This window comes from Sorex fumeus, unplaced genomic scaffold (assembly GCF_029834395.1).
Source record: "Sorex fumeus unplaced genomic scaffold, SorFum_2.1 ptg000061l, whole genome shotgun sequence".
Taxonomy (NCBI): domain Eukaryota; kingdom Metazoa; phylum Chordata; class Mammalia; order Eulipotyphla; family Soricidae; genus Sorex; species Sorex fumeus.
The window spans coordinates 11,836,728-11,854,216 of record NW_026606118.1 but is presented as its reverse complement, the minus strand read 5'-3'; the positions used below and the strand labels follow the sequence as shown (position 1 = coordinate 11,854,216).

General features: G+C 45.8%; 1 protein-coding gene across 1 annotated transcript in view; it reads left to right on the top strand.

The window, feature by feature from the left end:
- The window catches only part of ESR1 (estrogen receptor 1), a 297,894-nt gene extending 284,379 nt beyond the window's left edge, over positions 1–13,515 (top strand). Inside the window, exons 7-8 of the mRNA XM_056126157.1 lie at positions 7,785–7,968; positions 12,949–13,515. Coding sequence (XP_055982132.1) covers positions 7,785–7,968; positions 12,949–13,180 — 416 coding nt within the window. The 3' untranslated portion in view covers positions 13,181–13,515. The remainder of the gene's footprint in view (positions 1–7,784; positions 7,969–12,948) is intronic.
- Positions 13,516–17,489: the final 3,974 nt, after the last annotated feature.

The following is a 17,489-nucleotide window of genomic DNA, read 5'->3' as shown; positions in this document are numbered from 1 at the left end:
TGAAATGACTCTTCTAGCTCCACTTCATGCACTCAGTTAAATTATGTATCATAACTAATATCATAAATTATTTATCCTAATTTAACTGTTCATAATTTGGAGGTTTAAATCTAGTCTTATCTTTCGCTTCTGTTCCAATGTTCTAAGAGTCGGTCTTTGTGCCAGGCCCATGTGTATGGTTTTGAATACTATGGCTTCAATATATAGATATATAGAGAGATAGATAGATAGATATAGATATATGTGCACAATGGAAACATATTCAGCTATTAGTAAGAATGAAATATGGCAATTTGCTGCAACGTGGCTGAAACTGAAGCCTGTCATACTAAATTAGTCAGAAAGTTAAAGACAAATACCAGATGACCCTGTGCACATGCTAAGTATAAAGAAACAAAGAAAGGGAGTAAACAATCCCCAATGCTAACAAGCCCTAAAATACAAACTAAGGAGACTCAGGGATTGTGAAACATTGGTGGGAGGGATCTTGACCATGGGTGGAGGAATTGGTATCATAGCTCTGTACCTAGAAAACAACAACTTCAGGGTCAGAGAAGTAGTACAGTGGGCAGGACATTTGCGTTGAACATCACCAAGAGTAATCCTAGAGCAAAGGTCCAGGAATAAACCCTGAACACCTCTGGCGGTGGTCCCAAAACAAATACAACCAAACAACAACAACTTTGATATGATTATATATTACAATACCTCAATAAAAAGTGAATTATAATAAAAAGTGAAAAACTCCTGGACATGAAAATCAGAAAGTAACCCCAAACTTATATATATGTAACAAGAGAAAAATAAATTTAATTGAGTTAGTAATGACATATCAAGAAAAAATAGACTGTCAAAGGAAAAGAAACTGTAATAGTTTTGCAGATGAGCTGTTTTTTAATAAATGTTCTCTTTGGTATGAGGCAGGATAAGAAATTGCCTAAGTGATATAGTAAGTAAATAAAAATAGATCACTGTATCATGGTATCACTGTCATCCCATTGTTCATTGATTTCCTTAAGCAGGCACCAGTAATGTCTCCATTCGTCCTAGCCCTAAGATTTTAGCAACTGCCACGTTGGAGGCTCTTTCCGGGTCAGGGGAATGAGACCCATCATTGTTACTGGGTTTTGGCATATCAAATACGCCACGGGGAGCTTGCCAGACTCTGCTGTGCAGGCAGGATACTCTTGGTAGCTTGTTGGGCTCTCAGAGAGCAAGAACTCAACAATGATAGGAGCTTGGTTTTATAGTCTCTGTGTCTTGGCTGTTGATGAGATTACATGGCACTGGGGGCAGTGGGTGGGTGTAGTGCCTAGCTACTGGAAGATGGGGGATCTGGGTGGAGGAGGCCCAGTCTTGATCTGAGCAGGCTTGGAGATCTCAGCCCCAGGTCCCATACACCTGGGTTCCTCTGCTGGTTCCTTCATACATGAGGCTTGTCCGAGTGTGTGGGGAGTGGTCTTAAGCATGACTGTGACTGGTTCTGGAGGTCTTCAGCTGCCAGGGTGGGGAGAGAAACTCAACCCACCCCCCTAAATAAAAATAGATATCTTATTTTAATAAAGGCCTAGGAGATCATCTCTTTTGGCTAAACATGAAAGAAGATATGATGAGTTGGAATACGAAGCAAAAACATGTATTTCAGAGGCAGTTGAGAGGAAAGTGGGAAATTGCAAAAACAAAAAGAACCCCTGAGTAGCTTTTATATTGGACTTGTGACAAAACAGATTTCTTCTCCTGGCTCATTATTAAAATGACATACCGAAGGGAATGACATACTCTTCCATTCTCTTTTCTATCACGAGCTGACTCCTTTTTTGTCCATCACAGACCTGCTTCTCCTATGTATGTGTCACCTATGTTGCTTCGTGTCTGTCTGCTACACTGAAATGTCAACTAAGCAGAAAGTTGAATGGCAGGAGACACAGAGTGAAGAAATTACTTAGTTAACATAAAAATATGGACTCCAGCTAAGTCTTCCCTTCCCTTGCCAGCTGGTGTCTAGAACCGTTTGTCTTCAGCCCTGTAAAAGATGTTCAAAGTTCTTCACTGCAACGATGGGCAATAGGATTTGTTTGGGAGATATTCACAAATATTTCTTCCATCCTTGGGGACCGGCCAGCAGGCTCAATTTATTCATGACCCCTTTGCTTTGTGGCTTTAGAACCACAAGCTGCACAGACATGGGGCAATGCAGAGGCCCACTGGGGGAGTCACGGCTCAGACAGGAAGCCAAAGGCTTGGCCTTGAAGGTACTTCTGGGTTGGTTGCTCTTCACTCACAGAACCAGCTTCTACAAAACCCCAGCACAACCCGGCTACCCATTAATCCTGGGTCTGAGAGAAATTCCTTGTGATTGCAGCTGAGTGGCGGTGCTCTGGCCCAGACCTCTTGCAGCTGTGGGCTGGGGGAGTTTCCTTTGTTATCTCTTCCTTTGGGTCATTCTCTACTGCCCCCACCCCTTTCCTGTTCTGATCAAGCAGCCACAGCCTGGCGACTTCTCCTGGCAATTCTGTCCCATTCTTGCTGTTGCAAAAGGAGAAGGAGAGAAATGTGGCTTTGCACGAAATTATTGTCGTGCATCTGATGAGCCTGGCGCTGGTGTCTCTCCTTCTCCAGAAACAGATGAGCCTCCCCTGGGAGGCCCAAGGCAGGGCGTGCTTGGACCCCTCAGAGGAGGGTGCTGCCATCTGGACCCCGTCAAATGTATGTGTGTGTGTGTGTGTGTGTGTGTGTGTGTATGTGTGTGTGTGTGTGTGTGTGTGTGTGTGTGTGTGTGTGTGTGCTGGCCAGTGGAGACACTGCCAAATGCACAGGCATGCTGGCATGTTTGCATCACTGTTCAGTGTTCTTCTAGCTGCTGAAAACTCCGTCATCTGGCAATGCGAGGAGGGGTGGAGAACAAAAAGGAAGAAGGAAGAAAGTGTCCAAGTAGAAAGAGAGTGAAGAGGGGAGAGAGAGACAGAGGCAGACAGAGATAGAGAGATAGAGAGAGATAGAGACAGAAACAGAGACAGATAGAGAGACAGAGAGAGACAGAGAAAGATTGAGATACAGAGAGACAGAGATAGGGAGAGAACACACACACACACACACACATGCAGGATCAAGTCGGCGGGAAACACAGGGCAAGAGAGAAAATGAACTGAGATCTCATTTAGAGAGGTGACCAGGTGGGTTCACGACCCAATCATGTTTGCCACCAGATTTCTTCCACAGACTCTTCTTTCCTCTCCCTGTGTTGACTACAGGAATCCAAAAACAGAAGCTGTGATTTGCCAGCCGTGCCTCAAGGCTGGATCATGACATACAGATTTTTTTCCATCCTTGGGATTTGGAACAGCTTCAAAAGTTGCAAAAACCAGTCTTGTTTGCAAGACTATTTTTGAAGGCTCTTCCTGTCTGATCACTAGCTCCGTGTGGCCATCTAGGGTGGCAGTGATCACTTAGGGTATGGAAGTGACCAGACATCCTTTTTAGCTGCTGTGGGAGCCCCTGACAGACTTTAGGGGTTCAGATTTGTTGTCGTGGCTCACTGGGGGGAGTGTGCTGCCAACCTAGACCATGTTTCACCAGAAAGACCCCAAAGCACGATGGCTGCTATTGCCAATTATTGGCATCTCTCTGAGATTGCCTTTTTTTAAAAAAATGGTTTTTGGCGCACACTCACCTGTGCTCAAATGGGCTTACTCCTTGCTATGTTCAGGGATCATTCCTGACAGGCTAGGGGGATCCTATAGGGTGGCAGGGATCAAATTCAGGCCTACCACATGCAAGGCAAGTGCCTTACCTGCTGTACTGTCTCTCTGGCCCTTGGGACTGTACTTTCATTTCTGAGTCTACTTGCTCAGCTGGGAAGCATCTGGTGGCAGGGATGAGATAATAGGCTGAACTGATGCCAACACAGGACCCAAAAACTCAGTCTTGTTCTGAACATGTCCTTGGAATCCCTGTCCTTAACACAGTACTTGCACACAGGAAGTTCTCCACTGGAAGCAGGCTGAAGAAGGCAAGCCATGCTCCCTGCAGATGAGAGAGAATCGTAGCACCCCACAGCCAAGCTGGGAAGACAGGGCACCCATTGTTTGAGCGTTGGGTTTCCTAGCTTCCGAGGACAGTTCACCCACATCCCCAGGTCTCAGGATGCCTAAGCCACTAGCCCCAAGCGCACCAACTGTGCACATCAGTAGGGCCGGAGTGATAGTACAGTGGGTAAGGTATTTGTTTTTGCACACAACTGACCTGGGTTTGATCCCCAGCACCCCTGTGATTCCCCTAGCCCCGCCAGGAGTAATTCCCAAGTGCAGAGCAGGAGTAAGCTCTGAGCATCTCAGGGTGTGACCCTCAAACCAATCAACCAACCATACAAACAAACAAGACTGCACCTAAGTAGAAAGAATAAATGTCATGCAAGTCTCACACACATGAAGGCTGATCACACGCACAAACACACACACAGTGGTTGCTTTGAATAAGAGCAGAATTATTGGTGAATGAGGCCATCATCCTGGGTGGTAACAGAGAAGGAAATTTGTGGGGAACACATCCTCCAAGTTGGATTAACTCCATTCTAGGGCCTGGCCAGGGCTCCAGGAGGGCCGGCCAGAGCCCGACCTCTGGGAGACCAGCTTGTCTGTGATGACACAGAGGGTGGGGAGCAGTAGGCCCACGGGGCTCAGCAGAGGCTGCTCTCAGCCCCAGACACCCCTGACCCCTGACCCCTGACTCCTGACCCTGGCACCTGCAGGCCAGCCCCTTCAGTAAAATCTTCCAGAGATTTCTTTCTTGATGGGTCACACTGCTTGTCAGCTGCTTTTTCATTCCAGCTCTGTGTGCTTTGGCTTGAGTGTCTCTGGGTACCTAGAATGACATTCTTCTCCATGGCCTCAGAGTGGAGATGCTGGCCATTCTGGTTCTGTTGTTTGTTGTTGTTGTTGCATTTGTTTTCGACAGTCATCACTTTCTGTTCCAGCTAGTCACCATGATTTCATCTGAATTGTGCCAGGGAAGTATTTCCCCCCTTCTCAACCCCGAACTGCTGCCAACAGTAACCCACCAGCATGTGCCAACCCAGAGTCAGGGACAGATATATTGCGGGGGGGGGGGGGGGGTGGTGCTTGGGTTTTAAGGCACCTCTGATGTCAGAAGCAGCGAGAGGAGAAGTCTATTCATGGATTTATTATTTATTATGCATCTATGATTTGTACTCTGTGTATTTATAAACATGGTTGTATTATTTACAAATACAAACAAAAAAACACTGTCCTCCCATTGTTCATTGATTTGCTCAAGCGGGCCCAGTAACGTCTCTACTTTGAGACTTGTTGTTACTGTGTTTGGCATATCAAATACATCACAGGTAGCTTGCCAGGCTTTACTGCATGGGCAAGATACTCTTGGTAGCTTGCCAGGCTCTCCGAGAGGAGCAGAGGAATCAAACCTGGCTCGGTCAGGCTGGCTGCGTGCAAGGAAAATGCCCTACTGCTGTGCTATCACTCCAGCCCTATTTACAAATATAAATAAATATATTATTTCTAGATAAACAATATGAATTTTTTATGCATTTTATTTCTATTTTTAATTCCTATTTTATTTATATCCATACTGTGTCTGTGGGTTGCATAGAGGTGGGAGCAGAGCTAGGTTACTAAATCTGCAGTCACTAGAGAGGAATGTGACATCTGCTCCCTGCAGGGCTGTGTGAAGAGGTAGGAAGAGCTTATTTCTGCAGGGTTGACTTGATAGAATAGTCAGCCTTGGGCTCCCAAAAGAGGCTGGGTCCATCCTGCCTCCTTAGGCTCTTCATACTTGTCACCTCTTTATCTTGGCTGAGCTCACCCTTTGGTGTAAGAATTGGATTTCTTTCCATCACATGTGAAGGACTGACCCCATCCTCTCCAGCAAGAAAGGTGCATAGGAAAAGAAACAACAAATGCTCAAAAGCAATAGAACCTGAGAACTGGTCTGTAGTAGGAAGTATATCACTGGAGGGTGGATAGGGGGATAGGATGGGGTTGGTTGGGGGGTATTGGGACATGGTGGAGGGAAGCTAATACTCTGGTGGAGGGTCTGTTGCTGCAGTGGTTTTGACATGAGAGGCTGCTAATATCAATCTTGTAAATCATGGTGACTAAAATAATTTGTAAATTAAAAATGACAATGATGGTTGGAAATGATCATTCTGGACAAAAACCGAGTGCTGAAAGGAGTTAAGGTGATGTACATGATACTCTTTCAGTAACAGTATTGCGAACCACAGTGCCTTAAAGGAAAAATAGGAAAGAGAGAGAGAGAGAGAGAGAGAAAGAGAGAGAGAGAGAGAGAGAGAGAGAGAGAGAGAGAGAGAGAGAGGCCAAGGGACAAGTGTCAGAGAAGACTGCGCGAGGGAAGTGAGATGCAGCTGGCCGAGGTATGAAGAGGGAAGGAAGTGGTGGTCTGCAGGTTTGGGGGAATGGGTGGTGCTCAGTGACACATAGCCAAGGAGTGAGCCTGCGTGTCTGCCATACAGGATGGAGAGTAGAGGGCAAGCAGGAGGGAAACTGGGGCCATTGCTGATGGAAAATGCGTGCTGGTGAAGGGATGAATGTTGGAACATTGTATGACTGAAACCCAATCATGGACAACTTTGTCAATGAGAGCTTCAATGTTGAAGGAAAAAAGAAAGATCTAGGGCCTCTTGACTAGAGCCAGGATTTCTTTCCCATTGGCCTCTGCACCCATGCACACATGTGCACGCTCACACATACACAAACACACACACTCACACCCATAGCATGCTCTCATTTTTTTCTTGTGTAATTCCATTTTGCTAACAGCCAGGCTTGGGGCCCCACTGCTAAGAAACTGCTCCTTAAGAACCCCATATTCTTTTCTTCCCAGCTCAGCAACTTCAAAGGAGAGAATTTCTGTCTCCTAATTTCCATTCTAGAATTTCTGTTTCCTAATTTTCATACTACAACTAGTGTGGCTTACCTAGCTCAGGTCTAAATCCCAAAGACTGGAATGGCTCAATAGTATAGTTTGGGTCATGAGTTTACCTGTGCTCCAGAGTGCAGAATCTGTTATCTGAAAAAAAAAAAGTCAATAGGGTATAAACCTGTCTTGGCATGAGAAACAACAGCTCCTACAGCCCTTTCTGTGCCCAGCTTGCTGTGCTCACCTTTCTAAACCTTTTCCCAGAGGCTAAAGATTCTGCAAGTCGCAAATCTGTTTTGCAACAAGCTGCAGAGAACGTCCTAAGTGACTTGGCAAAGTCCTCTGATTCTTGTTCTGCCTCTTCCCCCTGCTCCCACCCCCAAGAATGTTCCATTATCATGAGCAGGCATGGGGTCTGCACTCAGCTTGTTTCTCAGCTCAACTCTGTCCTAGGGAGTTACGGGTCTCCCCTTTCTTCATGTGGAGAGATGGTGTGACCTGTGTTGTGGGGTCGTACTCAGTGTGGATGGGTGTGTTGATGCTAGCGTCAGAATCAGTGAAGAGGTAAGCGTCTTCCACCATTATGACCCCAAGGCTAACAGTGCCTTTCTGGGGACGCTGGATGGCAAATTCTGCAAGTTGCATTATATGCCGGTGGCCACTTGACTTTCTCATTCATGCATTGTCATGAGGAAGTTTACATAGTGGCCTGGATCAAACAGGGCCTGAATTCCTTTGCTGGGTTGGGATAGAAGAAGCAAGAGGAGGGGTTTATAGACACCGGGGCTCAGCGTTCAGGTGCTACATGGACTCCTGGTCTCCTCAAACCCTCTTCTCTAAGTGTTTTCTTCTTCCCTCTGCATGTTTAGGGGTGTACACCTTCCTGTCCAGCACCCTGAAGTCTCTGGAAGAGAAGGACCATATCCACCGCGTCCTGGACAAGATCACAGACACTTTGATCCACCTGATGGCCAAAGCCGGCCTGAACCTGCAGCAGCAGCACCGCCGTCTGGCCCAGCTCCTCCTCCTCCTGAGTCACATCAGGCACATGAGGTGAGGCCCCCACGGATCCCCAGGATCCCCACGGGAGAGACAGTGGGCCAGTGAGGCTCCCTGCAGAGGTCTCAGGCGTCTCAGGCATCCTCACTTTGCGATGAGTTTGAGCGCATGCATGCTATGGGAATGGGTGTGGCCTCTTAGGGGAGGTCAAGGGACAAGTATCAGAGAAGGCTACGCGAGGGAAGTGACATGCAGCTGGCCGAGGTATGAAGAGGGAAGGAAGGAGCGGTCTGCAGGTTTGGGGGAAAAGGTGGTGCTCAGTGACACCTAGCCAAGAAGGACCTGTGAGCACCCCTCCTCTGGAGATGTGGGTATGTGCATTATCCAGGGCTCTCCCTGCTGACACTTAGAAATCTGCAAGGACCGACTCTTGTCCTGACTGCTCGGTGGAGAATCCCCGTCAATACCTCTGTCCTTCACAAACCCTTCTAGGCACCCCTTTGTCATTGCTCTAGCCTAAGACCCCATTGCCTTTTGAGTTTCCGCTCCCACCACCAGTGCCCTGCCTCCAGCCTCAAGTCTTCCAAATCCATTTTCTACTTCATAGTCAGTGGGTCAAGCCTAGAGATTCCCCAAAATAGCTGGTCTATTGCAAACTTTGCAGAGAAAACAATACTCAGTGCACCTCTGGAAATATACCTTCTCTGGGTAAACAAAGTACCTCTCTGACCCCACTCCCACCCCCATTGCACTTAAGGCTACTAATACCTACTCTGAAGGTTACAGCAGTACCATCTCACACCCAGCGCCCACAGTACTACCCACTTGGGCAAAGGCTGCCACAGACTCTGGGAGGCAATCAGGACAGTGGGTTCCTTACCCTCTGTACCCAACACTGTGCCTACAGGGTTTGGCAGAGCAACTGCTCAGCAACTTCTCCAGGAAGGAGGAAGGAAAGGAAGAAGGAAGGAGGGAGGGAAGGAAAGAGGGAGGGAGATAAGGAATGAGGGAGGGAGAAAGGAAGTGAGAGGGAGGGAGGGAGGGAGGGACGGAGGGAGGGAGGGAGGGAGGGAGAAAGGAAGTGAGAGGGAGGGAGGGAGGGAGGGAGGGAGGGAGAGAGGAACTGGGAAGGAGGGAGGGAGGGAGAGAGGAAGTGGGAGGGAGGGAGGGAGAGAGGAAGTGGGAGGGAGGGAGGGAGGGAGGGAGGAAAGGGAGGGAGGGAGAGAGAAAGTGGGAGAAAGGGAGGGAGGGAGAGAAGGAGGGAAAAAGTATGGAGGGAGGAAATGAACAAGGGAGATAGGGGGAAGGAAGGAAAAAGGAAGGAGAGAGGGAGGGAAGGAGGAAAGGAAGGAAGGAAGGAAGGAAGGAAGGAAGGAAGGAAGGAAGGAAGGAAGGAAAGAAGGAGGGAAGGAAGGAAGGAGGGAGGGAGGGAGGGAGGGAAGGAGGGAGGGAAGGAGGGAGGGAGGGAGGGAGGGAGGGAGGGAGGGAGGGAGGGAGGAAGGGAGAGGACGAAGGACAAATACATCCAGACATTGACAGAGGAAACAAAGCCTTTCTGTGCCCAGAGGTGGAGGTGTGAGGCAGCCTCATCATCATTGCTTACAGTCATACGCTGAGGCTGGCCAGGGTTTAGGGACACTGTTGCCCCCAACTGAAGTCAGCCCATGGGAAGAAAGAAAGATGAAACAGATCCTCAACTCCAGAAAAGCCTCAGTGCTGAGGCAAAGTGATGACACCAGAGCAACAGTTTCCCATGACGGATTTGTGTCAGGTCGAAGAATGAGAAAGGGATGCCTTTGCTTAGTGGCTCTGCTGAGATCTGGAAAGGGTTGCATTAATTTTTAAAGCACCCTTAAAACTAGAAACTTTGAGCCAGATGCGGGAAGTTGTCCCATGAAAGTCCCAAGCATGAGCCTTTCTGGACAGAGCCTTGCAAATGGTTTTTCTTCAAAATAAATCTATCTTCCCGTGACTCCTGCTCATGGCCATATGGAAAGGCATACTTGGCAGATTCACTCACTTTATTGGCTAGTGAGTAAGTGGATGAGTAGGTGAGTGACTGATTTAGCGAAGGAGTCAGTTAATGAATGAGTGAATGAGTGAATAAATGGGTAAATCCATGGGCAAAGGAAGAAGTGAATGAATGAAAGAGGCATTGGTTGTTTGCTCCTTTCCACTGAAGGCTTCCCATTCTCCAGTGACTGTACATTTTCAATCTTTTTCTATTATCTCACCCACACGGCAAAGCCTGGCAAGCTACCTGTGATGTATTTGATATGCCAAACACAGAGTCTCACAATGGAGACATTACTGGGCCCACTCGAGCAAATCGATGAACAACGGGAGGACAGTGACAGTGGATATCAGAAAGAGAAGAGGGTGCGAATTGGAGTCATCTGATCCTTTATAGAATGCTCCGGCTGAGAGAGTAACTGTCCCCTTGGAGAAAATACAGTCATTGTCATGTTCCTGGCAAGTGAGGAATTCCAGCCCTGTGGCAGAGACCTGTTCCACAGACGTTTGCGTGTGTGGTAGGAATGACTGAATTTTCACACCCATTAGCTGCTTGTCATCATTTGCAAGACTAATTAGTTAATACCAGATACATTTGCACGAAATTTCCAGGCTTCCCGGGTTTTACTGGCAATGCGTGGTTAGGGAACAGAGAACTCTCTAGAGCTGTAGCAATTGTGTGAAAAGCCCAAGAGACATTGACATTTTGTTGAAAGCTTTGTTTTCTCTCTCTTTCTCTCTCTCCCTCCCTCCCTCCCTCCCTCCCTCTCTCTCTCTCTTCCCCCCTTATTCCTTCCCTTCTTGCTCTCCCTCTCCCTCTTCCTCCTTCCTCCTTCCTCCCTCCCTCTCTCTCTCTTTCTATCTCTGTCTGTCTCTGTCATGTGTGTGCGCGCGCGCACACACACACACACACACACACACACTGTCCTCCCGTTGTTCATCGATTTGCTCGAGCGGGCCCAGTAACATTGTGAGACTGGTTACTGTGTTTGGCATATCGAATATATCACGGGGAGCTTGCCAGGCTTTGCCGTGTGGACAAGATACTCTCGGAAGCTTGCGGGGCATTCCGAGAGGGGCGAAGGATTCGAACCTGGCTCGGCCAGGCTGGCTGCATGCAAAGCATACGCCCTACCCGCTGTGCTATCGCTCCAGCCCATATACACAATAGTATGTTGTCTCATTTCAGCTGGTCTAGATCACAGAAATGCATGATGCGGCTTGGCCCCAGCCAGATGGTGTTACTCAGAGAATTTACACGAGATTCCATCTGACTGTAAACGTGAAACATAAGGTTGCACGGAAGATGGTGTCAGATCCATGGGGCATTCAACTTTAACAACATGTTAAATTCAAAGCAAAACAAAACACCAAAATACCCCTGTAAGAGGCCATTTGGGTTGTCATGTCAGGAGATAGCGGAAGAGCTTCCTGGCTGTCTTCGTGGCATGCTTTCAGCTGGTGTTGACTTTTTCCCTACTAAGCCTGCTATCAGTTGCTAGGACATTCTCTCAGTCCTGCTTCCTCAGGCTCAATAATTCCTTAAAAAGAAAAAAAAAAGTCATGTGAAGGCTGGAGAGATGTTTGCTTTGCGCATTGCTGACCTGGGTTTGATCCTCAACTCCACAGATGGTCCCATAAGCATCACCAGAAGTGAGTCCCGAGCAAGGAGTAAGCCCAGAAGTGAAGTGCATGTTCTCCTGTTCCTTAATGTCCAGCCAGACATAAGGGCCACCAGATATAATCCTGTGCACATTTATGCCAAGGAATACGAAGCAACTATTAGCAAAGTGCAGAGAAGAGTGAATTCAGCAGCTACCATTTTGTGTGAAGCAGAGAGACTATTTTCCCCTTCTAGAATCCCCCTCTAGAAATATTCCAGTGGGGGTTAGAGCAATACCTCAGCGAATAGGGTGTTTGCTTTGCACACGGCTGACCCGGATTCGATTCCCAGCATTTCATATGGTCCCCTGAGCACCACCAGGAGTAACTCCTGAGTGCATGACCAAGGAGTAACCCCTGTGCAATGCTGGGTGTGACCAAAAAAGCAAAAAGAAAGAAAGAAAGAAAGAAAGAAAGACAGACAGACAGCAGACAGAAAGAAAGAAAGAAAGAAAGAAAGAAAGAAAGAAAGAAAGAAAGAAAAAGAAATATTACAGAGTATTTCTGGAAAAATTATGAAAAGAATATGGTATAATCAAGGTAAATTTGAGAAGAAAGATGATTAGGGATGAGACAACAGAGTTCGATGTGTATCACTTAATCTCATTTGGTTTTTAATAAGGATAATTTAAAAAAAAACAGTAAAAGTATAGCCTCCAAGCCGAAAAAAGAAAATTCAAGCTAGTAAGTAGGTGTGTGTGTGTGTGTGTGTGTGTGCGTGTGTGTGCGTGTGTGTACATGTGTGTGTTTGGGAGCATGAATGTATAAACCTACATGCATGTCAACACACATACAAAATTCTCAGATTGTCATTAGCTCTCTGTTGTATGTTTTTATCCAGGGCCTCCCTTACTCCAGAGCCATTGCTCTCTAAATGTGGTGGTGCGGGGCAGGGAACAGGATGTGATTGGAGCCTAGAAAGAAGGTCATCAGCTTAGGAAATGCAGAAATGATTCTTTATTTTTTTTTTTTAGTTTTTAGTCTTTCTTTTTATATCGAGATTACTTTCATCTTTTTTTTTTACTGACTTACAAACTTTCATGATTACGTGTCAGTCATACAATATTCAAGTACCCATCCTTCTACCAGTGCCTATTCTCCACCACCAATGTTCCTAGCATCCCTCCCACCATCCCCACCCCTTCCCACCTCCCTGCCTCTGTGGCAGACATAGTCCTTCTTTCTCTCTCTCTGTCCCTCTCTGTCTCTCTGTTTCTCTGTCTCTCTCTCTGTGTCTCTCTGTCTCTTGTGTATTCGGATGATTCTTTAAGCAGAAAGAAATATCTGTTTCCCTTACTTCCCCTCTCCACACAGGGGCTTGCACCGGCCTAAACCCTTCCTCTCTGTCTCCCCCCACAGCAACAAAGGCATGGAGCATCTGTACAACATGAAGTGCAAGAACGTGGTCCCCCTGTATGACCTGCTGCTGGAGATGCTGGATGCCCACCGACTGCATGCCCCCAACCGCGAGAGTGTCCCCATGGAAGAGACCATCCAGAACCAGTTGGCCACCACCAGCTCTGCTCCATCGCATTCCTTGCCAGCCTACTACATCCCTGGGGAGGCCGAGAATTTCCCCAGCACCCTTTGAGAGCTGCCCAGCTCCCGCAAGATCCTGAGCCTCCCTCCCACCTCTGATATCCTCCCATGCCTATTCTCGCAGAACTCTGTGCCCGTACACACTCCAGCATGCTCCCGCCCATGGCTTTCTGCTATGAGTGGCCCTTTCATCTGCTTGCTCGGTTCTTAGTGGTACACCTTTGGGGAGCAGTCAAAGGGATGCTAGGGCCAGATTCTTTGTAACAGCTCCCTTTCTCCCTGTGCTACCTTTCTAAGCATGAGGATTCCTATAACTTCTCATGAGTAGACTCAGGCTGCCAGATGGGGTCCAGGTAACTCTGGATGGAAGCTACGTGCAGAGTCTCAGCTTGGGCACCTCACTTTTGTGAAGCACTTTGAAATGGATCTGAGAATAAGTCACTGGGAGGGATTGAATGAGGCTCTTTTCATTGCTGGCTTGAAGAAAGCCAAGCCAGAGGTTCATTCTAACACTCTTGTATTCCTATAGTCATGCGTCATTTGATTCAATATGACATGGTGGGTGCAGAATATTCAGTGATTCTTCATTTCCCCTATAGGAATACAAGATGCACACAGGGAAGAAAAATCCCCCAATTTCCAAGGCTTTGCCCAATTAATATGCCACACCTTGCTGAAAACTCTGCTATTGACCTTTGAGAGCACTGTGTACAGGTCATGGGATCAAGTCAGTTTTTATTTCCCAGGTACCTATGTTAGAAAAAAAAGGAAATTAATCGCAATTAAGTCTCTGCTAATAATAATACTTTCTTTGCCTTTGAGAGGGATAAAATAATTATTGGGGTGGAGGTTGTTTTTATTTTGTGAAAGGAAATTCTGTTCTGGGCAGGCGTGGATGTGAGGGGTGGGGCTTTGCAGTGTCTGTCCTGACTGGATCTCATACTTATCAACAGAGGGCACTCTGCTCAGCTCTCCCTGTTTCCTCCCTTGCATGGAAGGGAAATATTTCCAGGGTAGGACCTTGCCTATTAAGTAAGGACAGTCAGAAGTTGGTGACAAATTAAGCACCAACACAATGGGCAAATAGTATGAAGGATTCTTGTAGGAACTGAAAGACAGTTGAAAGAGAGCAGAAACTGATAGAACCAGAAGACTCAATTCCCTGTGAAAGCCAGAGAGGAGAGAGCTGCATCCTTAGGGTGGCTCCATTCTCCGGAGCCGGAGTGGAGAGTGAGCTAGGAAAACCCCTGCCCAGGCCTGCCCAGGATCTTTATCCACCTGCCCTTGGATGTTTAGAGTGAGTCCTCACATCAGGGTGTGGCCTTGGGAGTCACAAACTTTCCCTGATCTCATGTCTTTCATTTTATAAGCCAGGGGAGTAGACCAGAATCCTCTGGGCTCCAGGAATCTTAGGACCTGTTGTCTCAAGGAGGAAGGCTCTTTCTTGCCCTGGGAAGCCTTTCATAAATTGCTTCTCTGCAACAGTTATAGATTATTTCTTCTTCTCAGTGCAAGGGTCAGTTTGGTTTTCCCTGGTGACCTCATTGTCCATAATTCTAACCCAGCAGAGAGGTGTTGAGTTAGCCCAAAGCCCAGTCAAGCCTCAAGAGTTTCTCTTGTGAATGTCTATTACAAAAAGTGGATTTCCTTCCTTTTTAAGTGCTCAGAAGGTGATCACCAAAAAATGGAAATGTGGGAGAACCAAAAAATACAAAGATTTTTTTTAAAATTTCCATCTATACATCTACATTTGGAGGCAACTTTATGTATCTGCACTAAGACTGTGGTTAGAACATAATTCTTTTGTTGTTGTTTTGTTTAAGAAGCACCTTACATAGTATAATATATATTTTTTTGAAATTACGATGCTTGTTTATCAGACTATTGAATGTAGTAATTCTGTTCTGGGTTTCATTTGACTGGTCTTGGACGCCAAACCAGTGAAAAATAATGTAGTTTCTTGGTTTTGTTTTCTTTTAGCTACTGTGTATGTAGTCATTCATGCCTAAGGCCTGGTGATTATTCATTTAAATGAAGATCACATTTCATATCAACTTTTATATCCACAGTAGATAAGATATCACTAATCCAGATGCCTATTGTGGGATAGTGAATGATAGACAATCTTATGTAGCAGAGATTATGCCTGAAAGGGAAAATTATTCAGGGCAGCTAATTTTGCTTTACCAAAATATCAGCTGTAGTATTTTTGGACAGTAGCTAATGGGTCAGTGGGTTCTTTTTAATGTTTATACTTAAATTTTCTTTTAAAAAAATAAAAACAAACAAAAAAATTCTAGAACTTATAGGTGATGTCATACCAGCTAAATCCAAACAATAGTACAACAGAGGGTTCTTCATTATTCATCTAGCATTTTTGTATTCATGTTAAGATACTACTACATTTGAAGTGGGCCGAGAAGACCAGATGGTTGGAATGTTAGCCCAGGAGTCTCTAATAGTTTTAGAAATCTCTTTATTATTATTTGAAGTGCCACTAATGGACAGCTGAAACTTACAGCTGATACTGCTGTTGGGTGTAGGGAATATGCTATGTTCTCTCCCCATTCTGAGGTCATTTAAAGATAGGATCAAGATACAATCGACCTCAGAGTCTAATGTCAAGTAGGAAAGGCGTTCGGGAATTTAGAGAACGCAACCTATAGTAGTAAAGTCTTGAAAGTATTTTTGAGGCAGGCCATTACCAATATCCGTGACATGTACCAGGGTTCAATATTCTTCGTCTGCCCTGTACACCACAAGTGACTAGCTTGACCTGCCAGCCATGTCCAAAATGGCGATTTGAGTTAGGGAAGAGCATGTAACCACTGCACAGTTTCCAGGGAACTATATAGTGGTCTGTGTTTTCTTTTGTTACTTAGCTGCAGACTTGCCGTATTGATTCTGTACTGCTGTCATGCAACAGGTAGGCTAGTTCATCCAAAGAGAAGACCCTATGCAGTCTGGAGAGCTCAACCTCCTAGGAAGTGCAGTCTTTGATCAGTTTTCCCTCGTAACATTGCAAGTATGTTGAAATCATGTCGTTGTCTCCTGCACTTTGTGGGATGAGATCTAAAGGGATTTACTGATGACTGACTTTCAATCACAGTCAAGTGTTCTCACATCAAAATCTTAGACACTGAAATGGTCATTGATATAGATCACTGGTTTCAAATATCCCCATATGAAGCCAGTTCAAATCCTTACTTTTTTTTTTTTTTGGATGTTCCAACTCAGATCAATTGTAGATACTGGGAATGATCACTAGGACTGTAGTAATGTCTGATATTCCCAGACAAATTTGCTTTGGGGAAACCGGTTATTTGAAAGGCAAATAGTTCTATCGTAGCTGATGAGGCAACCAGGATTCTCTTGGTATAAGACTGGGGAGGCTGAGTTCGGATTACACTGCACACTTCCTAGGTGAATGCCCCAGACACATACACTCAGCTAGAGCAAGTGAATTGAACTGTGTTCCCTACTATCCATCTTTCTGTGAGTGTGGTTCCTCTATTTCAAGTTCCATTTCCTCTCCATTTGGTTTCCAGTGAGCGTGGCCTCCTCTGAAGTCATGTAAAACATGTTTTTCTATGTAATTGCTGCCTCTATTAGGGCACTTGAATTTTGCACTGTCTTTGGAGAGATTTTAGAAAATTTTCTATTCTTCTGTGCTGTTTTGTTTGCATCCAAATGTGCCTGAACTTTTACAATATGTAAATGCTGCCATGTTTCCAATCCATCTTCGGTGTGTTTGTACAGAGCTGTGTACTGTGGAAAGAGCATAGAGCCCCATAAACAGGTACCTGATACATGAACCCCTTTGCATTCAGAGAGGTCGTTGGTGATTGAGACTTGAATTAATAAGTGACACAATGCCAGTTTATGTTCTCTCGGAGCGTTTTTGTGATGTTTCCTGTGCACTACATACCCTTCAGTGGAGAGTTCTTGTTTTATGGGGAAAGGCTCAAATGTCAAATTGTGTTTGATGGATAAATACTCCCTTTCGCTGATGCATACTATTATCAGTGTGATTCCATTTTGTCGCAGCTTTGCTTTGTTCAATGAAACACACTTATAAACCTCTTTTTTGCACCTTATAAAGTTAAGAATCCCGTGGGGTGCTCAGGCCCCTGCCAACAACTTTCTCTCCTCTTTGATGTCCAAATAAAGAAGTAAATAAAAGACAATATATCTGGTGTTGAGTTTTTGTTGTTGTTGTTGTGGTGGTGGTGGTGGTGGTTGTTATTTTTATTAAGTTCTATCGCCTGCAATGGTTTACTACTAAAATTAAAATTCTTGGAGGGTAAGGTAGTTAGTTGCCTTGTATGCGGCTGACCTGGGTTTGATCCTTGGTATCCCAT